General features: G+C 42.4%; 1 protein-coding gene across 11 annotated transcripts in view; it reads right to left on the bottom strand.

Moving 5' to 3' along the window:
* Nucleotides 1-24,775, bottom strand: part of MTUS1 (microtubule associated scaffold protein 1) — a 118,431-nt gene that overhangs the window by 17,285 nt on the left and 76,371 nt on the right. For 10 of the 11 annotated variants that reach the window (XM_087814118.1, XM_087814124.1, XM_016209018.2 and 7 more), the window contains 2 exons: nt 13,954-14,168; nt 5,337-5,403 (listed from right to left, as the gene is read on the bottom strand). In XM_087814118.1, the coding sequence (XP_087670244.1) occupies nt 5,337-5,403; nt 13,954-14,168 (282 nt within the window). Of the gene's footprint in view, nt 1-5,336; nt 5,404-6,435; nt 6,490-13,953; nt 14,169-24,775 lie in introns of those variants that run through there. The other variant, XM_087814125.1, reaches the window with a different exon arrangement.

Raw genomic sequence — 24,775 nt, 5'->3', positions numbered from 1 at the left:
ATGAATTCTTGACTCAAATAAAAAGTTCCTAAAAGTCATTATCAGTGCAAAGTAATGTTGATATAAAGTGATTTTCCAACTTTCAAATACTTTCACCATGCTTTCCCTGTTGGGATTAATAGGAGTTTGGTGGTGTAGTCATTCTGGGATCTTATCCAGGTGCTTTGCTTCTCTAATTTATTGATTTTAGGAAAGTTACTTAAATTTTAAGCCTCAATTTCTTTTCTTTTTCTTTTTTAATAAAATGCAAACCAGCAGACTTAAAGAGCTGGACAATTGATATGAGGAAAGAATAGGCACTCTATAAATGTTAATGACTTACCCATCTCATAATTTTTACACAGAGAGGGCAAAATCAACTAGTATCTTATATCATTATTAAGGTAATTTCAAGAATTTTTAGTGAATTAAGGGTTGAAATTTTATTTGTATAATGAAATAGAAACAATGAGGACAAATGTATAAAAATGTGTAAGTTAGCTGTTAATTCTGATGGCTGAAAATAATTTTGAAATACAAAAGCCCTTTTATTCATTAATTCAGATGGAAAAACGTGATTCCAAGGATTAACGTTAATATAAGAACCCCAAAATATCATAATTATGACTCTTTATTACACCAACATGACTCTACAAGGATTACAAGTAATAAATAATAAGTTTATCTCACATCTCATTGGCCATATGTCTGCTGTGGATGTAGACCATTAAATTGAACTGTGATCTATTTCAAGGGCTGACACTTTCAAAATGATCTGATTAACTGGGATTGTCTGACATAAAGTAAAATGTTTCCGAGAGAATTATAATAACTCACCTTCCTTTATTATTCGTTCCTAAAAACAGACACACTATTTTTAAACAGTGTATAGGAAAACATCTGTGCACGAAACCCACCAAGTATCAGCATGTTATAAGGATAAAACCAACTTTCCCTAAGCCCCTTCCTTCACGAGTAAAATCATTCCTTCACTGAAGTCCTAAGTGCCAGGCACAAGGTACTAGCTATAGAGCCACAGAGACAAAGGAGATACTGGCCTTGCCCTGGAAGAGCTGGCGGTACTGGATGTGAGAAGTCTATAAAAGTAAATATACGAGCAACTTAAAGGGCATAGTAGAAGGCACAATTAATCAACTTGCTTGAAAGATCTGGGTGAAACTCAATTGAAGGCGAGATATTTTAGGTAGGACTTGAAAATGAGTAATGAGAAGGCGTTTGAGAGGCAAAAAATAGAAAGTTCGTGAAAAGAGGAGAGAGCATTGCAGACAGCGAGGATAACGTGTGCCAAAGACATGCAGAATAGGTTTGAAGAAACCCCTGGCAGGGGCCTGGCAGGGGCCAGGCAGTGTGAACAAAGGGAAATGAATGTGCAGACGTCATGGAGTTGGACTGGAAGGTCGCAGTCAAATCTTATTTGGTGGCTTTAGTGCGTTTGGACTTTTTCCCAAAGCCAAAATGGAGTCATTTATGCTTGTTAAAAAATGTCCAGTAGAGGACACATGGGAGGTTTATTGTAAGGATAGTCCTGGCAGCATGGGGAGAGGGGAGAAGCAGGCCTGGAGACAAGGTGACTCATAGGTGACCAGTGCAATATATTCCAGGTCAGAAATTATGGCGCCTAAGGTAGAACTGCAGCCAGAATGCTGGGGAGGGACGGGCCTGAGCGAGACTGAGCACACAGCCCGGTGGCGTGTGGACGATGCGGGCAAGGGGTCTGGCCTCAGCGGCTGGCTGGGTGGTGAGTAATAACACCACCGCAGGAGGTGGTGGACAGGCAATGAGGACCAGGCCTGAATGAGCAGACACTGCAGAGAGTGCTCAGGGAGCAAGGGGCTGGGGAGTCAGGAAGGCGTGAACATGCAGGGTTGGCTCTCCTGGAGGCCACAATTCAAGAGGAAAAACACACCTGCCGCTCGAGGAAGACCATGAAGTGATATGGAGAAGCGCCTGGCATAAGCTGAAAAGGTCAGAGTGCACGTAAAACAACATGGATGGACCACAGAGACATTATGCTGTGTGGAAGCCAGATGCACAAAATAAAAGCATGTCAGGATAGTGGAGAGTGGGCTATTTTCCTCTCCCTTCAAGATTTTCATTTTCCTATTTAAAGCCTCATATGCCCATAAATATTTATTGGTTACCCATAAAAATGGAAACCATATTATACATCTTTTCGTAGGAAACAGGAAAGGACCTCTGCCATTAAAGAGTTTCCTATCTGAAGACGACAGGAAGACACAAGACATCATAAATGCATGAATGTGAGGCAGGGAGGGCTCACTGGAGCGGAGGAAGCCTCATGGTTTTGTTCTAAGACAACCCGGGGGGGAGGGGGGGTTGAGAGTTTCTGCACAAATGGAAAGTCATTCCAGGACGAGGGCTAGGGCTCAGACAGCAGGCTGCATGGGGGGGGGGGTAAGCTGGGTTAACCTGGCAATGAGTGAGATGACAATAGGAACGTTGGTCAGTGGAGGGGACGAGGTAGTTTCTGAAGGTCAGGAGTGCAGACTCTGTTTGGGCTCCAGTGCTCCACACTCAGGGGCTGTCCTTTATTCTTGGCCATTCTTAGCAGTGTGGGAACCTTGCCTCAATTTTCATAGCAAACGTAAGCAAAAATGACCCAAAGGGAGAGAGGCACCAATGGCCCCTCCATTATTCTGGAGAGAATAGGTGGATACTTGGGTGACGGTGACAGAGGCAGCTCCCTCCCTCTTCCCCGTGATGGACCAGGCACTATGCCAGGTACTTCATACGTATCACCATTTAATGCCAGCTTCCCAACAACCCAGCAAAATACATAAGAACTGCACATCCCCAGTGAGGAAACTGTACTCAGAGAAATTAGGTAACTTGTAACTGGAAGTGGATGGATGAAACCCAAGACTGTGCTCCACACCCCACGCACTTACTTCTGTAGGGGGCAGGGATCGGTCACGCCTCACTTCCATTGGAGTGGGAAAGGAAAAGCCTGTCCTGAGCGAAATCTAACAGTTGGCCTAAGTCATACTCCTTTCTGCAGTACAGCCTATGATCTCACAAAACAGCGGATGCGGTTAATGACCACACAGCTGCAAACCGCACACATCTGAATACCTACTACGTGTTTAATAGCAGTTCACACTTGGTGCTAAATATTTTACAGTGTGTTACCTTGTGTAATCCTCATGACCACCCTTGAGGCAGACACACGGGACAGCCCTTTTACAGGGGATGAGGCAGGGACAGAAGACATGTCATGTGACTTGCCCGAGGCCTCCCAGCTACCAAGGAGTTGAACCTGCACAGTGTGATAATTAACGGTCTAACCACTCTGCACTATTGCCTCCAATTTTAAAACGGAGCTTTAAACTTTGCTGTATAAACCTGTTTCTTCCTCAGTTGATGCTAGAGTCAACCTGGCAGCTTCGGGAACATCTTTCCTGGACTCTTTCACCAGAAGAACTTTTTAAAGGCTTCTATTCTGTCCCCTCACAGAATCAAAACCCTTCCCCAAATGCTTTACGCTGTTACCTGAGCAATTCAACCTGATTCAGAGGCAGCAATGCCATTCTCTGGCCTTGGGTGACCGAGTGATACGGACCGGCCAACCATTGCATCTCGACACTGTGATAACCGCAGTAAAGGACACCAGAGAGAACGCTCCTTATCACAGACGGAAAGCTGAGAGTGGGGACAAACTGTCAAGGCTATTTCCTGTCAGGCTGTGACTAAGCTGGAGGTACTGAGTACCTGGGTCCCAATTCAAATCAATTGTGCTCTCCACTAAGAGGTGACAGGAGGATGCCCCATTCAAACCGAGTGAATGAGAGCAGTGTTCCATCAGCACTTCTGCCTCCTCTCGGGGAGAAACTGAAACATGAACCAGCAGGGAGGCGGCCCATCTCCGCCTCCACTGGGGTATAATGAATGAAACACACAAAAGGGGCCTCTTGCCTGATCTCCTAACTCTAGAGCCATTACATTACTTAAGACACAGAGAAAAGCAGATTAAGCTGGTCATCTGGGTAATCTAAAGAGCAGAAGTCTGGTTAAGTAACATGGCAGAAAGCCTGAAAGGTCTCTAAGAGTTGTTTCTCAGCTGTGCTTTTCTTGATCTGTTTCCCTAAAACTCTCGAGTCTTTGGGGTCCTGAAGTTCCATCTGTCTTACGATTACTTTTCCACATGGAGTCCTTCATTTCCATAGCCCAGATGAAGGTCAGGACAGACGGGTGCCCTGGCTGGGTATTAAGAAACTGGAGGGTTCCCCAGGAGTTCGGCATTGTCCCCACTGAGAGGTGAACAGAGAAGCGAAATGCAAAGAGCAGACTTGACCCCACACTTACCGCTATTTGATCTTACCCTGGGGGAAAAAAGCGTGTTCGAGTCCAGCACATTGTACTGACAATGCTTAGGCTCTGGTCTTAGCCCAAGAACGACGAGCAGTTTCTCCTGGAACTAGGTGAACACAGTTTCCGTCTCTGGCTGTTGCCTTTGCACTATCTACACACATGCCTACACGCACTTGATGTGGGGAGGTCAGCACACGCAGAGAACTGCAAAGGGCCAGGAATCCAGCCTTTCGGTGAACATCCCCAGATGTGGCTGGAGCTAAAGTGGAAAGCGGGTTCTCTGGGGCTGGGGTGCCCACAGCACACAGGGGCCCTGAGGCAGCCAGCCCACTCCCACTCGGGGGCGGAGGTAGGGAAGGCAGAACTGTCTCCGCCGCGTGAACCCCGAGGACACTTCCAGGAGGGGCAAAAGCTAAAACAGAGGCCGGCCGGGAGCAGCGGAGTCGGGTGGTGAGCGCTCCCGAGGCCAAGGAGGCGCACGCCTGCCGGTGGAGCCGCGTCCTGATTCACCATCAACCCCATTCAAACAGAAAGATCAGCACAGAAACGAGCCTTCCCCAGACGGGCGACCCCTGTACGCAGCATCCTTCTTACTATACTCGCTACTCACCCCCCCAGGGAACTGTGACGTAATCAATGTTATCAGAGAGGGAATTTTCTCACCACTCTTCAATATGAAAAGTGGTTCGGGGAAAAATAAGGCGAATTATTGAACAGGAATCCACACGATTACAGAAATCACTCTGTCCCTCTCTTCAGGAAGAGGGGGGTTTGGTCATCAGCAGCGCTGCTAGGCCTAGTCAGATGACTGCCAGGAATTCTGCGAACTTGAGGTCAAGCTGCCAAGATCCAAGAGAAATGTCGATAGTAAGTGTTTGCCCAGATACAGCAGAGTGGGGACAGCTACCAGCTGCTAGCGTGCACCTCCGGCCACAGTGCACACAGGCAGACCAAACTGTCCAATCTGCCCCTGGCCCCGTAAAACTTAACAAGAGAAAAGCTCTTACCCAGCTCTCCCCGGAGGTTAACGAGTTCTTGAGATAGGGTTTTGTGTTGTTTCAGTGCTTCCTCCCGCTGCGGAAAACAAACATCAAGTTACTGGCGTTGTAAAGAGGGTCCCTTTCAGGGAGGCACACATTCGTTATCGCCAGAAAAACGAGACCCAGAATCGAGCAACAGAGATATGAATCATCTAGGCTAACAGTTTGTGTTGTACAAAAACACAGATGTCCCTTCGTTGTTAAGGAAATTCGTGTTTCAAAGAAATCTGTATTTTCTCAGGGCCTCGTGAAACTTTCATCGGAGGCACTAGAAAATGTTTACTTTGAGCCGAGCCTCACTGATCTGCAGAACCTTTCAGCAGACGCATACTGTACTGAAGACGTAATGCAGTCTCCTCCTCCAAGGGCAATAAAGGCCTAATCAGTCTAAGATAAATATTTAATGTTCTCAACATATGCACTTGTATGCACTTTGTCCTATATTTGCAAATAAAAATAAAAAGTTTGTTAACAATCCTTTACTTCTAAAACGGAGACACAAAGTTTGTTAGAAAACTAAGGCGAAAAAATAATCCTTTAAAGACAAAACTAAATAGATTTTACTTAGTTACGCATTATTTTCGGAAGATTCTAATATTTTGAATCAGCTATAATTCTGAGCAGGTGCTGGAGAAGTGAATCAAAGAAAACCAGGCAGCTGTTTCAGTATTAACAAAGCAATGATCAATCTTGCAAAAAAAAAAAAACACAAAAAACACAGAACACTCTCCCAAATTTCCCAGTGACCAGCAACTCACAGCAGTCACACACATACACACACTTACACATACAGCAGTTAGATACCGTTTCGTATCAGGCAGAGCCCCTGCCCCAGGGTGCAGGGAAGGAAAAGGCAGAAGTCACAGCTGCTGGAAAAGGCCCCCATAGGATCAGCCAAGACGGAGCTCCCGCTGCACCTGGATCCCGGTGTTGCAGAGATCACGAGACCCGGGCTTTGCAGGCGAGAGTCACTCGTCATTTAAAGCATTTCCCCCGGATGCCAGACAACCGCTGCCTCGGTCCCTGACATTCTTCCAGAAAAGCACTAGAAACAAATACTAATTACCCTTGTCGCTGCACATGGAGAATACAGGCACATTTTGCCGCTGGAGCAGCCCATTTTCCAGCTTCTGTCTCCAGCTCCCCCCGCCCCCTGCACTGGCCAGGAAGGGCACAGGTGGCCACCCACCCGTCCGTCCGTCCGTCTACACTCAAAGCCCGACCGGGAGGCGGGCCACGGGTCCCGGGTCGCCTTACTTCGCGCCCTGCAGGCTCCTGTCTGCCTCAGCCGCCTCCCGCACAGAAGCCGATGCTGCCTGCAGCCAGTGCCTTTGGCACACGCAGCCAGCGATCACTTAAAGCCACAGCCCTTCATTTGTGAAAAACGAGCGCCAGGCATTTGGCTGATCGATCGCCGCTTACTTAAATATCGGCTGGGACAGTGGAAAGAAAAACTGACCTCCTCTGCGTGGATGATGGAGTGGTTTTTAGATTTGTGAGCCTTTTTGGTCCCCTCTCTAATTGAGGTCATCAGAGGATCCCACTCACTAACAGAAAAGGGAACCTTGGTCTCTAACACCTGTACACGGAACGAGCTTAGGGACCGGGTGAAGAACCATGAAAGGGTGCGCGTTGCGACTTAGAATTTAAAATGACATCATACAGCAAATGGTGTTTCCTGCCAAATTTAATTTGAATGCTTAGAGCAGGGTCCTCTGGTGTTTTAAGAGAAAGTGTGAAATTCTGATTTGAGAGTTGGAGTTAACACACTAGCACTGTCACATGGACATTTAACGGTGACTGAGATTTAAGAAACACTTCCTCATCGAGGCATTCTGGCCTCAGTGGTATTCTGAATGCTTGGTTTTTAACACACAGAACTGAGTTGTTCTGAAGTCACAGATCAATTAGTCCAGCTTTAAAAATAAACAAGCGGCCCAGCCGGGCGTGGCTCAGCGGTTGAGCGTCGACCTAGGATCCAGGCGATCAGGGTTCGATTCCCGGTCAGGGCACATGCCCGGGTTGTGGGCTGCAGCCGATCAATGACTCTCTCATCATTGATGTTTCTGTCTCTCTCTCTCTCCCTCTCCTTTCCTCTCGCTGAAGTCAATAAAGATGTATTTAAAAAAAAAAAAAAAGTTTAAAAATAAACAAGCAATGGGCCTTATAATGTAGAAATTAAAGTCTGAGGAAACCCAACCTGGATAAAATTAGAAGAAAATTGAAAAAATACATATACTATATACTTCTCTTAATTTCATAAATTTAAGCCTTAATTTTGTTTGCTTAGTAATCTAGTTCAAGTAAGTATCAGCAAGTTTTGTCACTCCAGTGACAAGTAAATCAGGAGACACTAGATACTCACGAGGAATCCTGCAGCCCATTTAGTCACTGGCTTATAAATCACTTCTTCCAGTGGTAACTCAATTGCCAATGAAAAGAAAAGCTGGCAAGAAGTTCTGTCATTTTTCAAATTTCCATAAAAATTAAGTTGCTATATAATTTCCAGGAGTCCTTTTGTGAAAACTTTTACATCCTATCACAGATATATACCAGGTGATCTTTTCGCTCATTAAAGGGACTTTGGGGACAAGGAATTTCACTGCCATGTGGATTTTTCTCCCAACTCTACTGCATTCAACCTTCCTGCCCTCAGTGCCCAGAAGCCATGGATATCTTCCAACCTCTGTCAATCCCAGTAACAGTAATAGGAAAACTGTGAGTCATCTTTGACCCTTCTTTGTCTATATGAGTGTGCCGAAGTCCATGTTTCCTTTCTACCGTGTCTTGAATTGAGCTTTTCTAATAGCACAACCTCCACCCTAGTCCTGATCCTCGCAAACCCTTCCTGGACTGTCGAAAGCATCCCTCCACACCACCTTGCAGAGGCTGCTAGATGATCCCATATTCCTTGTACATCTAAGCACCCTCGCCTTCCACTGAATGCATAAAAAAATAAACATCACCCTAATTCCATGAACCTCAATCATTGCAACTGCTGTTTAGACTCCCGACCCCTCTGTTCAAGGCACGCTTGCCATGCATGTCCCCCTGCACACTCTGGAACGCCTGGTCTGCTTCACCTGAGCCCTTACATAAACCTTCCGGGAATGCTACACGCCAATCACAGACACCATCCCCCTCCCCCAAGTGCCCAGACAGGACATGCATCCTTCTGAGTTGGCTGGCAAATTATTGCTCAATACCAATTAATCAAGCACTGTTCCAGATGCTGGGGAAAATATGAGAGAAATTGAAGACGTGGTCCCTGCCTTCGAGAAGCTTGGCACCTGGGAAGAACTAAAGTGTCCAGGTCCAATTTATTCATCATGTCTCAAAGTGGATGACATCATCCGAGGGGATAATGGAAAAACCAAGGGCTTGAGCTATGATCCTATGTGACGTGCTTACCACAGTGCCCATATCATAACAGACACATACTGTTAGTTTCTGCCCGACGTGTCCTTTAAGATACTTACCGTTTACTTACAGATGACAAAATGTATTTTGTCACTTAGATACTGACTGCCTATTTCTTTTTATTCAGCTGCTCCCATGTCAGTGTTGCTGTTTTAGATAATAAACTCTATAGTCCAGATAACAAGTTTATTTAATTCTCTTTGTAGTGTAACATGCAGAATTCCACACAATGTGACAAAAGAGGGAGGTGGGGCTCTAGACAGAACAATGGTTTTCTACTCATACATTAACTATACAAAGCGCTCCAAGAAAAAAATGGATTCACCATGATTTAATTAGGAATGCCTGCGACACAGGCACTTAGTCTCTGGCCGGTGTCCCATCAGCGGCCTGCATTTGCTGGCTGTCAAAGACCATGAGCAGCACAGGGGCTTTGCAGAAAAGAGCCACGTCAGATGGCTGAGATGGGGGCAATGTCTCACCTCCTCCCCTGTGCCCACACAATGAATTGTGTCCACTATTTTTTTGTTCAGAGACTATTTTACTTATAGTAGATTGCTGGTGTCATTCGAAATTCACTTTGTTTAGGTGCTACTTTAGGTTAGCTTCCTCCTGCAAAGACAGAATCGGAGGCACCCTGAAAAATCAGTCAGAGGTTTGGGGGTGGGGGGTGACCTCGATCCTGTTCAGAAACTCATCCATAGATGCTTCTATGAAGAATTTGGGATTACTACCAACACTGTCCTTCATTGGCGGTCTGTACAGAATGCTGTACGGCTATGCAAGATAAAGCAAGAATTTGAACTAAAACCATACTGTGTCCTTTCAGAAACAGAAAGTGTGGTATCAGTTTCCAGATTCATGAGACAGTTATTAGAACTCCTGGTATATAATGAATTCTGTCTGCCACTAAAGTGGAAAAGCTGCAGTTATTAAACAGATTTGCAACGAAAGGATAAGTTAATGTTTCAGTATTCCCTATAATCAACCATTTTTACCCATAACCTAAAGCTCCAAAACCATTTAGAAAAAGTTAGCAATAACAAGATATACCTGTATATACAGATCAACCTGCATCTATAAAATCTGTATCTACCCATCGACATATCAATCAATCAATTAATCACTCCTGTAATGGGGGGTTAAGAGAAAATAATTTTGAAGAAATTCCTCAACTTCCCCCCTGGTTGTGTCTCTCCTTTCCAACTGTTTTACAGCAGAGTCCTGTACACACTAGGCAATCAGTAAATATTTGCTGAGTGGTTATAAAGAGCTAGCAAAGAACATTTACATAAAGACTTTATATGTTCAACACGAATCTGGGATGCCAGCTGCTCTGCCCACCCGTTTGTCCATTCAGGCATATGCTGTGCGTATATTCCGTGTGCTGGGGCGGTCTCCCAAGAAAGAACTAGACACAGATCCTGCTCTCAGTGAGCTTCCCGTCTTAAAAAGCAAAAGCAAGTGCTAGCTGGTTACCTATAATATGAGGTAGGGAGTGGCAGAACTGTAAGTCCAGACAGTAGACAGAACACAGAACTAGAGGACCAGGAAAGTCTCCACAAAAGAGGGGAGTTTTGAGCCGAGTCATAATTAGGTGGGCATTCGGACCGAAATCAGGTATAAGATGAAATGCACATACAGTGAAAGTATCCCTAGCGCTCGTTAAGAATTTGCCCTGCTATGCTGGACAGAGTCTCTCAGCGTGTGCCACCCTGCGAGGTTTTCCTCTAGGGTGGGTCTGCTCTTTCTCCAACTGAGCACCTGATAATGTGTCTTTGGCTTGTGTTTAGGGGCCAGGTCACATGGGAAAAAAGTATCTTTTTTTTTTTTTTTAAAGATTTTCTATTGATTATTACAGAGAGAGGAAGGAAGAAGGAGAGAGAGAAAGAAACATTGATGTGAGAGTGAAACATCAATCGGTTGTCTCCTGAACACCCCCCACTGGGGACTGAACCCACACCCTGGGCATGTGCCTTAACTAGGAATCTAGCCGGCAACCTTCCGGTGCACGGGAAAATGCCCAACCAGCTGAGCCACACCGGCCAGGGCTGGGAAGAAAGTCCCTTTAAACACTAGGATCACACAGAGTATGGAAGGCTCAGCCCACGCGGTGTTTAGGGACTGAGAATACGGATTAAGGAAGAGCTGACTCCTGTCTTTCATCTCACATCCACGTCTGGGTCTCTGCTCCCTGCGAGGCATGGAAGGCAGAACTGCGTGGCCTATTTAATTTGCACTTTTAACTTAGGCTGGCTGGCTAATGGATCTGCCATATATAAAGTAAATTAAATGCAGCTGGCGACGGGATGCTACAGTAAGATCTGAACGTGTGTGTTAGCAGGAGAGGCAGCAGTAGCCCGGAAATGGAATTTGAACAGAAGATAAAAAAGCACAGGAAGTTCATGGGGGACTTGGAGTTCGTAGTGTCCTAGACTTGGGTTCAAGTCCCGGTTCTCCTCTTACTAGCCGTCTGATGACATAGTCAACTTTCTTAACAGCTCTATGCCTCAATCTTCGTATTTGTAAATTCCAACTTACGGTTTTAGAGAGGATTTAATAAGCAAGAATGTCTGGTGCTTAGTAAATATTCAACAAGTGTCAAAGCCCTCTTGCTTCTCTCCCTAACTATAAGCTGGAGCATCGGCAGTGAGGGTAAGGTCAGAAGGGGCAGTTGGTACCAAGCAGTCTCACATTCCCAGTTATATACCACGGTTACCCAAAAGAAACATAATGGGAGTCATGTATATAATTTTAATTTCGCAGTAGCCGCATTTTTAAAAGTTTAAATGATTAATTTTAATAATACATTTTATTTAACCCAACATATCTAAAATACTATCATTTCAACTTACAGTGGACAGAAAATTATTACCGAGATAGTTCATGTTCTTTTTTTTCCATACTAAGTCTTGAGAATCCATGTGTATTTTACATTTACTGCATATCTCAGTTCAACCTGACTAACTTCAAGTGGTCAAGAGCTGCCTGAGGCTAGTGGCTGCCACAGGGGACAGTCAGCTGTAGACAAGGAATGGCCACTGAAGGCTTGTCAGTACAGCGGAATTCTTTGGAAAGACAAATCCGTTAGCAGTGCTTGGGATGGACCCTAGGGGGGAGAGTGTAAGCCTGAAGACTGGTTAAGAAGTTATTGTTATAATCTAGGGGACAGTTATCCAGGGTCTGAACAAGGCTGGCATCACTCGGAAAAGAGGGGTGAACGGGAGAAACGCTGGAGGATGAGAGGTCACAGAATTTGCTGATTGGTTTAACATGGGAGATAACGGAGAGAAAAGAGTTGAACATGGGGGTTTAAGGCTAGATATAATAATTGGTTTATAACTAAAAAGACAAACTAATTTTTTCCTAAACTTGATATTATGTGGCTTCCAATTTAGCACACTTTGTTATATAAATAAGCTCTAGAATTCCTTCCTTACATATTAGAGAAAAACAAAAATACTGTATACTACTATATTTTAAAAGCTAGGCAAATGTCTCCATCTCTCTCTCAAAAAATGTATTTGAACAAACCTGTAAAATGTACATCAAATACTGATCTAAACTGTCTGCGAGCTTGGTAGCTTGTCAAAGGCACAGACCAAGTTTCATTCACCTCTGTCTACCCCGCTCCCTACAGGCAAACACATCATAGAAGCCTTTGTAGGAAATAAATACAGGTTTGTTGGATTGAACTGAACTATAGGACAAGCAAATTGAACTGTTTTCTTCTTGAGATGTCATGCATGCATACCCATCTTTAAAACTGTCATTAAAAAATATCTAGAGAGCTCAAGTTATATTCTCACCACAGTGTTTCCACTTAGATAGTAGTTTTTGTTGCTATGCCAGAAGCATATGTTCACAGCATATGTTTTTCTCAATGAATTTTAATTAGTTCTTGAATTGACATTTCTGTAGCGTATCCGGAAAGAGTAAGTAAGCACAGAAAATCTGTTTTGCGTTTGTTGTACCACAAACTATTTTAGGAATGGATGGAAATTCTAAAGAGTCCCCAGACCAATACTGGGAGTTACCTCCAAAGTGTTCTTTGACCTATAAATATAGTCAACCTCATCTTCCCAACCATTAAACTAAGTGTGATATGGAAAGGTACACAGAGTTAGACAAAAAATTAAGTGAAAAAATGTCAATGCTAATACAGTAAAACCTCCATATAAGGGACTAATTTGGGTAAGGGGGAGCCGTTGAAGCCGAAAGTCCTTATATAATAAAGTAGGTTTTCCAGATGTGTATGTTAAAAAATTGACAAATTAGTTTATCTGTTTTTACTTACGTAGACACATTTGTGTAATTAAAATTAAGTATGTATGGAAAGTTTAATTTAACAAAAAAGTTTTCTATTTGTGTTACTGTAATTTTAAATTTATACTTAATAGGTCTAGTAAATACGTGCATTCACCAGTCACCTTGAGTAAACAAATTCACACGGCTGGGGCATGGCTTAGCACATGTGGGAACATCGGCCACAAGCTTTCAAACCGCTGCAGAAAGTCACGCCAGGTGACAACAGAACCAATCGGTGTGATCACATGCTAATCACTCGCCAAACATTGTTTACTGGTAACTCTTGGATTTACATATGTAGACTCTAGTTGTAGATATGTAATATTTATTTATGTCAGCCAAATTACTACAGTGTTTTTTCCAACATATGGCCTATTTGCTAAAATTTATTAAAAATACCAGTGAATTAATAACAAAAAATAACCTGTTAATTTTATGACAAGCAAATCTTGGTTAACAGCATTCTAAAAATAACAGGATGTTAATTTTCACATATGACCTACAGACTGGAAATTTTGTCTGTTAAATCTGAGGTCCGTTAAATTGAGGTCTGTTAAATCAAGGTCCATAAAATCAATGATTTACTGTATAGTCCGGAGGTGCAAAGAGGTGAAACAGGCAAATATCTTTTCGCAATTGTTGGTCTGAGAAGCTATCTACAGAAGACTATCCACTAGAAATGTTTTCATCCCAAATTTCTGGAGAGTGACTCAGGGATCAAGTGAGTGGCAAAAGCGTAACTGGATGAATTACATCTGATCTTAGCAATCATCAACATAAAGATACTACGAAACAACCCATGAACACTGCTCCCCCACCTCAGGGAAAGGACGGCCTGGGGGGTACACGGCCTTACCTCCGACAGTAGGTGCTGAATCACGACTGTCAGTGCTTCGAACTTGGTATTACCGCAGGAAACAAGCTGCTTAAGGCGCAGGATGAAGCGACTTTGGTTTTCACATTTCGTTTTATACTGAGCCAACTCAAGTGTTTTCTCAGAGGACAGCGCATCTGGAGATGTCTGTGTTTGGATGCATAAACTTCTGGGAGTCTTCTGTCTGCCGTTTTCAACTGCAAAAGGAATTAATAAACAGGTGGTAAAAGATATGATTGTGATTTCTATAATAATCACCATGTGCCGTCAAACACAACTAGATAAGCCACAGAAATGCATTTAAGTTATGTTTACATAAGGAAAGCATATGAATGAGGACTGGAATTAATCACGTATGTGGATGCCTGGAACTCACAAACAGACAATGGCTTTCATTCTGACTTTAAGAGATTTCATGGGGCAGAGGATTATCTACATGAAACAAGCAGGTTTAGCAACCCGGAAAAAAAAAGTTGTGTGCAGAACATGTGGATTTCACAGCTTCTAGCGCCCTAGATAAACTGGTAGCGAAGCCCGGCTGTCACGACGACGTGAAGCTATATTCTGGTCACATATGCTGAAAGCAAAACACAAATTACTGGACTTTAAATGCCCTTCCCTCCTCCTACACATTTTTTACGATCTTCCCACCCTTTCCCTGCTGACGGCCTGGTCATTACAAAGATTCACAGTGCAGATGAGTCATTTCCTAATCTCCAATAAATCACCGTGTATGCTGAAAACCGACTCACATTTCGACCCTTATTTAAGTTCATTGTTAAGAGTACTATACTCTTGACTTTACTACTCCCTTTTCTATCGAACACGAGCTTTGCTGGTCTTTCCTTTCCAAGTAGAAATAATAGCTCTAAATATCTTTTTTTAAAGCACATGCTGATACTCAGATCCATCTGAGAGGCCATGCCATGTGATTATTCACTTTCTATGCCCTGGGAATTACTCTGCTCTATTTTAAATGAAAATCTGAGCAGTTTTGGAACCATTCCCAATGTCTTAGTCACTTTAAATATCAAACAGAATCAGAAAAGCAGGAAACAAGCTGCTTAGCTTCTTGAGATAAGTAGGCCAAGTAATCAAAACAAATCTAAATATGAAAAATAAAAAGCTACAAGAAACTAAAAAAAAAAGCCCCAAATGTTTCCTTGTTCTCACAGACATTCCCTCTGGCACCCACATTCTGTGGTAACAAACAAACCTAAGGCAATTTTATAAACAGAGGTTATTTTCTCTAATTTTTCAGGAGAAGGAAAACTAGTTACTTCTTAAAGGAAAATAAACAAAGAAACCTCAGTATTCATGTTCCAAGAACCAGTGGTAAATACAAGCAATATACTCTTTAAGTTACAACAAAAGCTTTCATTCGCTATGGCTGCTTTCCATGGTTAACTCGTATTTGTACTGATGCTTGATAATTCTCAGTTCTGAAATGACTAAAATATCTATTGTCTTAAAATTACTTGAGGAGAGGGGGAAAGTGTTTACCCACTACTCTTTTATTAGTAATCGTTAATGGCTGTCTGTCAATACTTGCCAATTCCCCAGCAGATGGAGAAGGTAACTAACTTAATAGTCATAATATTAAAGTCCTGAAGGAAGAACAACCTTATTGAGTCACAATATTAATGAAAAATAATCTAAATATTTTACAATATGTCAAAATATCTGAGCTTAGTGTTCCTTCATTTCATGTCATTTCCTAAAGTGTTCTTAGAAGTTATATTTTTCCTACACATATAATAATTATAGAGCATTTTACTGTTCATAGTGTCTCACTGTTCTCTCTTTCAATCCTCCCAGTCACCCTTGGTAGGGAAGGTGACATTCAAGGATATGAAGGGCCTTGCCCAGGTGTAGACAGCTTTTATGGGACCGAGTCAAGGTCAGGACCTAGGCCTCTGAAGCCAAGTCTCTTCTGTTCCCACACATTTTGGAAAGTGGGGATGAGGTGGAAAAGTAACTATTTCTTACTAAAACTAAATATGTATGCACTAATCTAGATGAAATGTTACGTTAATACATTCAAGCCCACTATCTGAGAACTCTTCATTTCAGTAAACCTACCTGTAAACATCTGTTTTAAATTGTTTTATATACTTTATACAAAAACAAAACAAAACAAAACAGAACAGCAACAAACATTTTTAACTCTTTGACCATTCAGAATTTACTACAGCATATGTAGATATAAGTTTATTCTCCTGGTTGATATCATTACTGTATGTCCTACCAATACTCATTGAAATATCTGCTATTTATTGATACACTGCTTTGCATTCATCATTTCTTGAATCCTTAACAACATCTGATTTCCTTTCTAGAATTTATATGCTAATAAATGTTATAATTTAACATAATAGCAAAGTTTTAAAACTGTTAGGTTATAGTTATTTACAAAATCTGAGAGGTAAATGTTTCATATTAACAGTTTGGAGAAAACATCCTTTAGTATTCTTATCTTTCAGATGAATTTTAGTATTCAGTAGTAAGTTCTAGTAAGTTATTTCATGAGAAAATATAATATATTGAATTAAATGTAAATTAACATATTAAACATTGTTTTTCACAATCAGGTTGAGAATGCAGGTACTTCCTCTATAGCACCAAATTTTATATTTTCCTTCAATTTATCTCTTATACCAAAGTCAGGCCACAGTTAAGTACTTATGTTTGGTTCAATATTTTTAAAAATTTAACTTACTACTCTACTGAAAGTATTTGCTAATAATATTATCTGGGTAAATTCCTTGCTTCTCAATGGATATAAAGTGTATTTAAAAATAATATATGTTATTTTCAATATCATGTTATGAATCTGTCATATTGTTTAAATGCTTAAAAATTGAGTTGGTATTGCAGACTCCTTATTAGGCTGCTGAATCCATTATGATTTTTTACTGATTTTTATTTAAATTCGATAAATGTTGTTACAGGCTTTTTGTATGCCGTGGTGGCTTCAAATTTCTGAGACAAGCTCTTAAGTTTCTCAGATATGTCAGTGCAACAGTGGGAGCTGGTCCCTAGCTTGTTTCTGAGGATTCAGATGCCTTAGGTTCTCAAGAGAGATTGTTATCTGTACATTTCCATTATTAAATTTTGGTTGCTGTCCAGCTGGGCATGGCTCAGCAGTTGAGCATCGAACTAGGATCCAGGAGATAGGGGTTCGATTCCTGGTCAGGGCACATGCCCGGGTTGCGGGCTTGATCCCCAATTGGGGGCGTGCAGGAGGCAGCCGATCAATGACTCTCTAATCATTGATGTTTCTATCTCTCTCTCTCTCCCTCTCCCTTCCTCTCTCTGAAATCAATAAAAATATATTTAATAAATAAATATATAATAAATAAATAAATAAATAAATAAATAAATAAATAAATAAATAAAAATTTTGGTTGCTTTAGTTTTAGGTAACAAAATGGCACTTGTGTTTATAAAAGTCCTACTGTATTCCCATATTTTAAAACTGTTAAATATGTCACAGCATATGTATTCTTTGAAAGTTTAGAAAATTTTCTAGGACCCAAAACTATATTAAGAATGCTACTAAGATAGCCCTGGCCGGTGGGGCTCCATTGGTTGGGCATCCTCCTGCGCACCCAAAGGCTGCTGGTTCAATTCCCGGTCAGGGCACACGCCTGGGGATGTGGGCTAGATCCCCAAAAGGGGGCTTGTGGGAGGCAGCCGAGGGATGTTTCACTCTCCCATCAATGTTTCTCTCTCTCTGTCCCCCTCTCCCCTCCTCTCTCAAAACAAAAAATTTTTTAAAAATCAATAAAAATCGTTTATTAAAAAAGAACTGCTTTAAAAAGAACTAAACAGTGCTAGTAAGATCATTCTAGAATGAACTTGAGCCATTTTTGCACCAGCAAAACATCAACTGCCCAAGTGTGACTGCATTCTAGTCACGCAAGCGTCCCGGCTCTTAGCTGCTCTTCCGTTTGCACTTTCCCTGGCTGCTGACTCACCGGGTGCAGTTCAGTGTCAGGGTGTTAACTCCATCTAACCAGAGAAGTAGGGGAGGGAAAGAGACGGCTTCAGTAAAACCCTAGCTGTCCATATACCAGCCTCTTTTTCTCTCAGGCTTTCAAGTGGTGTGAGAACAGGAATTTCAAGAGTGGGGGAGGCCCATTCATCAGCACCAGCTCCTGTGCCCAGCCGGGAAAACCCACGCATCATGCCTAGAGCACAGACACCGCCTGCCTCAGGTCGTGATCAGCATCGCCAGATGTGTCCATCACGATGCAGTGCTAAATGCTACCTGAGAATCTCATCCAACCATTTCAAACGATTCTGGTCATGTCTCTCTGCATAATTTCATTTACTCAAATTGATGTCTGAAAACATAAAAGCTTTGTGAGGAGGCTTCTCTAACACACCCCAGCACAAACTACTGAATTCATGGCTGGGAAGCCAGAATTTATCCTGCTATGAATATTACATGGGAGTAAAGTAACATCTATAAAGAGGTTTTCATTCAAACTTGTTTGCAAAGAAAAGATCAAAGAAACAACCCGAGTGTCCACAAGTAGAGGACTGGTTAAATAAATTACTGTATGCTCAGACAGTGGAACGCCACAGCTGTAACACAGAACCGAGAGGCTCTCTGTGGTAAACAAAAAAAAGCACACTAAAGAACACTGTAGAAAACACTCCCCCCATTGCATAAAGATGGGAACATAAGGCCATATTTTCTTATAAATGCATAATAGACTTATTACGTAATACATATAAAAGCACTAATAATGTTTACTTTCCCAGAGAAGGGGACAGGAACCAGACAGACACAAGGCATTCTAACGCATTTTTTATACTTTTTAACCATGGGGTAAATATTACCTATTCAAAATGAAACAGTGGTATTATTTTTTAAAGGTGGTAAAAATGAATTCTGAGCATTTAAAATCTTTACTTGACACTTCGCCATGGAGAAAACACTGTCAATCCTTGTTTCTTCCTTGGGGAATCCAGACGGGAATCTAAATAACTTGGGTTTTGTTGTATGCGAATGCTCAGAATAGATTTACATTTAAGGAGAAAAGAAAACATCGGCATATTCTTCTTCTAAGAGGGCATGTCTTCAAATGTTAACAAAAGAGCCAATAAGCTAACAGGCTGTGCTCTACCTAGAGCTGGGAAAGCAAGTTGTGACCTCAATATGCTGCTCCATATCCTGAGCTCCCTATGGACAAAATGGGACCGCATGGTAACAGATGACCCAGTTTCAGCATCCTTCCCATGCTCCTCACTCCTGGCTCAAATGAAGATCCGAGATGCTGCAAAAATCTCCAGTGATGCTCAAAGCCCCAGTGCTCAAAAACAGGATATTTCATAATACATTTAAAACACAACAGATTCCCTTAAGTCCTATAGGATTCATTGTTTATAGGAAATGAGCATCATGTGAACCAAACTCTGCCCTTACATTCCATTTCTTAACACAGTACCACTTTGATAACGCAACTGTATTTAAAGGCATAATATATTTTGTTTATTATACCTATTAACAGGATATGTTCTGATTTCAAAGAATTAATCAGAAACCCTTAAATTAAATGTTAACTTCTACATAGATTCAGATGTCTCTCAACAAGGTAACTACTGCTATCGCGTCTGACCCGACCTTCCCAGGATTCATTCTAATGAAACTGAAACCTCCATCAGGAAAACAAAAGCCCTGGATCAAAGACATTGGCTTACTTGAAAAATAGCTGGATAACACTGTTTGCTATTTTGGTTCTTTCCACTCAGAAACCTCAATTTAATCAAATTTAAAACTAGCCTAATGATCTTATTTATCATCTTCTTAAAAGTAGTAGACAATGAGAAATAGATCCATTTTTTTCAGGCTCAAGTCACGTAAGCTTATAGATCCCCATCTCAAGGCTAAATGCCATATGTGAGAGACATCGACTGACCATCATCACATACTAGCTGCTGAGGCCAAACAAGCCATTTACTGAATCTGCTGGATTTCTAAATATTAAAATCAACTTAGAGAGAAGACCTACCAGGAGAGTGCCTTGGCTTCCATGGAACACAAAACTGAACACAGAATACAGAAATAATGTTGCCTAGTGTTTTGTATACTAGTTGACCTACTCATTCACTCACCAACTATTTATCAAAATCTACCATGATGGTTTTGCTGTGGTCGGGTGGACCTGCCCTGGGGTTCTGGGGGACAGGGGAGACACGGAGAAAAGGTTGGCAGTGCACAGGGATGCATGAAGACACCGAGGATCTCTGCTGAATTGATTTTCCCAAGTATTAATTTCTTCCTGTTTGACTCTCACATATCTACCTATATGAATGCAGGTGAGTCATTAGGTGGTTTGTGCTTTCTACTAGATACCGCATTGAAAACTAATGTTTGTGGGTTAACAAAATGTAGGTAATGAACTAATGGGCTGGTGAGGGTTCTCTAAATTTCTACTTGCACCCTGTACAGAAGACAGATTCCCTTCTTCTGCCCTGATCTGAACCTATGTATCTAAAAGCCTTAATAGAAACAGCTATCTCTGCACAAGTTCTTTCAGTCAGTGTTTCCTCAGCATTAGATGATGGGTGTCTACCCTGGGATATTCCACAAAAACAAAGCATTGAAATGCAAATTATTGGGCAATGTGTATTCTAGTAAGAGGGAGTGTCCAGTTAGGAACTGATCACCCAAATGACTACTGTTCATCCAGTAAATGTCTACCAGATGTCTTCCTTAACAAACTGGTCCTTTCTTTTAAAGAACTTGTCTGTAGCAGAGACAGAAATATGCTATCAACAATGGCCATATGATTTGATAATTAGATAAAAGAATTCATACACAGGGTGGGGAGAGTTCAGATGAAGAAACACCTAGATCGGGGGTTGTCAAGAAAGGGTTCTATAGACAGGATGGACATCTGTACACTTGGTAGACAGAGAAGCAGAAAAGACCAGCAAATGCAAAGGCAAAGGGAAGGTACAGGAGGCCCTAGAAGCCAGCGCGGAAAACAAAGTCAGCACCCCTGAAGTTACAGCAAGATGACATGGCTGGCTGGAAGCATAAATGGGGGCGTGAGCGTGTGTGCCATTCAGGGGTTTATCTTGTCGGAGGCACAGAACAGTGCTGAGCAGGAGACAGGAGGCGCTGTGGGAGGAGATGTGAGGGGCCAAGGTCAGGAGGCAGGCCCAGCAAGAGAAACTCATGGGTCAGTGGCAGTAAGGAAACATGGATGTGTTTATGAGGCAGAACAGGAGGATTAGTGACCAGCTGGACCAAGGAATCCAGGGTGAGTCACAAGTTTCCAGCTAGGAAATGACACCAGGAGGAGTGGATTAGCACGCGAGAATGTGAGGGCAGAGTGAGGGGAAGGTGTGGGTCAGGGTGAGGAAGGTGCTATGACATGCTCTAGCACTGCTCTTTATTCTCCAAAGAGCATCTATTCTAAATTCACTGCTCCACAGCACTTTCCAAATTTACTGCTCTACCGTGTCATTTTCCTGAGGAGCAATCGGCTCTTTATTTTCTGCTGTCCTGAACATTGCTCCTAACACACACTGTTAACACACACCTTCTAGTTGAATCTATGAACGGTGATCCCACAGTAACCTGTATTTTACCAAGACATTTAAAAAATAATTATTTGTGTTGTCAATTATTGGTTTAAATTTGTATAAAACCTAACAATGCATGAATAGGGTACCCAATAAATACACTACTAATAAAACATCAATCTTTTGTTAACTCATTTTAAGTATATAAAAGCCACATCTAAAGTTAGGAACATTCTCTCTCAGTGTATTATTTTATAACTGAAAATGAATTCAAGAGATCAAAATCAAATGTTAATGTCTATCTTCAAACAACAAAATGACTTGAAATAATTTGACTGACATAATTACAAAGCAAGAAATCATTGCCAAAAACCTCTCATGTCGTAAAAGAGAGAACCACCACCAGGGCTACTGCCAGATTCGGCCTGTTAAAGGATGTACTCCCCTTACGTCTAAGTAGCTAATATCACTTTTGAGAAATCACTGTTCTGCCGTCTCTGTGGCAGAAGCTGCGGCAGGGCTCTCGCCCCTCTTATACCTGCATGCACTACAGAGACTGGAGGAGTCAAACACTCAATATCCCAGAGTCCCTGGTGGGTAGAGAGCGCCATGTGACTGAGACCTGGCCAGTGAGATGTAGGCTTTACTGACCGGGCACCACCCCTTCCCTGTTTCTTTTTTGCCTGCTGGGAGGAGTCATTGTGAGATCACGAGGCAACAGCGCTAAGTGCTAAGAAAACAGCGGAGATGTTGACCCTGGCCTTGCTGAGCCACCGAGCGGCGTCAGAGCTGCTTCTCAGGTGAGACAGAGAAGCTCCTTCTTAGTTGTCTTAACAAACTGCAGCTATAAGTAAATGAAAGTGTTTTCCGTTGATAACAGTTCTCCCGCCCTCCCTCAATATATACGTGTGCACATCCCTCCCTCCTGCTTTTCTTTAATCCTCTGTAGCCAAAACATGTACAGAAGCTCAGGTTAAAGACCCCGGAAAGCATCTCATCGGGTCCCTGATCAACGTCACCGACTTGGTGTCTAGCACAACCAAGGCTACAACCCCGGACTCCTGGAATCCAGGCCAACACCACGGCAACCAACACGACTCCCTTTAGGGCGAACAGGAACAGGAGCTCCTGCCTATTGCCACACGGACAGGACGCGATGCAGTGTCTTCACTGTCCATCCTACTGGACGATTCCTCAGATCTTAAAGTTACATAATACGGATAAGCTCACAAAAGACCCTTACTGGGGGTGAACAGAATTACATACTTGACATAATTTTAAAATACTCTCCACGCACAAAGCTCTTTTTTTCATCACTACTATTCTCTGAATCTAGCAGAATTATAGCAAAATTCACAGCCGGGAAAATCTATCAGCCAGAAGTCTCAGGTCTCAGGTTTTAGTCCCATCTCGGCCATACTGTGTGCCTTCGGGCAAGTTAGCTCACTTCTCTGGGCCTCAGACTTCTTGGTGTAAAATAAGATCAGCCGGATCCCCTCTCGGTGCACTCTAGCTCTGAAAATTATGACTGCAATCACATGAATATTTCAAAATATGTTTATATAAATTCAGAAAATAAAATGTAGCTAAAATAGCCCTGTTAGTTAAACTCTGGTAATAAAAGCCTTGTCTCTTTTGCTTATGCTGCCCTGGAAAGTGATCTGCTTCACAGAAAATACAACCTAAAATGTTCACTAATAGAAGGCTGGTTAAATTAAATAAATCATGGCTCGCCCGACAATGGGATGTTACATGGCCATTAAAAAGAATGAGCAAGCCCCACTGGTGTGGCTCAGTGGTTGAGCATTGAGGTCACTGGTTTGATTCCCGATCAGGGCACATGCCCGGGGTTGTGGACTCGATCCCCAGGAGGGATTGAGAACAAGAGGCCGAGATATGAGTCTACAGGATCCTCAGAGTGACGCACAGGGTTGATGCAGGAGGCAGCCGATCAATGTTGATTCTCTCACATCTATGTTTCTATCTCTCCCTCTCCCTCCCTCTCTCTCTCAAATCAATAAAAATATATTTTTTTAAAAAAGAATGAGTGGGCTAAATATGTGTTACTGTGAACATCTAAGACATATTAACTTTAAAAAGCAAGCTGTAGAAGAGTATACAGAGTATGCTACCATTTCTGTATAATGAAGAAAGATATCAAAGACCCACAGAGGCTTACATGTGGTGGGAACGCGACCTGCTCCAACGCGCCCTGGAGAGTGGCTGCCTCCTGGAGAGGGCAGGGGCTGGGGCGGAAAAAAGGCCCGCTTGCAACTGAGCGACCTTCTGTACTGTTTGATTTTCCTTTTAACTTGGCGTATGGATTATTCTTTTTAAGTTAAAACTGAAAGCTTTTGGAGCTACTTGAGATCACACAAATTATTATAAATACAGGGTACCCTTTTCTTATTTTTTCACCTGTCTTCTAAGGTTGAAACAGTGACAGTGACGTTCAGGCTGGGGACAGAGCCACTGCTCACCTCCTGGCTCACCTCATTTACCTTTAGCTGTCGGCTCAGATGGGGAGGGAGAGGCCAGCTGACTCAAGTGCCGGGCCAAGGGGAGTTATGAAACATGAGGAAGAGGCGCTGGAAAAATGAGAATTATCCCACAGAGGAGGGAGATGCCTCTGGGAAAACTAAGAAAAGTCAGCTGAAAAAAATCCCCAGGGACCGAGAGGAAAAACAAGACGAACAAGGGCTGCCGTGCCCATGAAACGAGGAAATATCTTTTGTTTACATCCCCACACAATCCAATTACGGCCAACCCTAATCAGCCGAAACCAAATGTAACAGCACTCTAGTTTTCACAGCATAAAATCAACTTAATTCACCACAGTTGCAATTATCATCTAGCACAAGAGGCCGAGATAAGAGCCTACAGGATCCTCAGGGTGACGCACAGGTTCACAGATGCCTAAAATACACACTGCACTGACTTCTATCTTAGGCACAGAAAAGCAAAGGCCGATGCAAGCACAAACATCAGAGGCAGTCTCCGCAACGGCACACAGTTTAACTATGAACTAGGAAGACTTAATTTGTGGTTCACTTGTTACCTCCCTCTCCACAATCATCAGGATGCTTCATTTCAGAAACATTTAGAATATGGAATCTTGTGGTATATTAAACGAACATCATAATCTCAGTGAGAAATTACATCATGAAAAACGACAGAAACCCTCTCATCTCATCTCATACTTTAAGAAAAATGTTCTTCTCCATTTCCCTATGTCCTCTCTCCAAAATCACTGGAAGTA

The sequence above is a fragment of the Miniopterus natalensis genome, chromosome 2 (genome assembly GCF_054644295.1).
Source record: "Miniopterus natalensis isolate mMinNat1 chromosome 2, mMinNat1.hap1, whole genome shotgun sequence".
NCBI lineage: Eukaryota > Metazoa > Chordata > Mammalia > Chiroptera > Miniopteridae > Miniopterus > Miniopterus natalensis.
The sequence above is the reverse complement of the archived record's forward strand: the minus strand, read 5'-3'. Positions and strand labels throughout refer to the sequence as shown.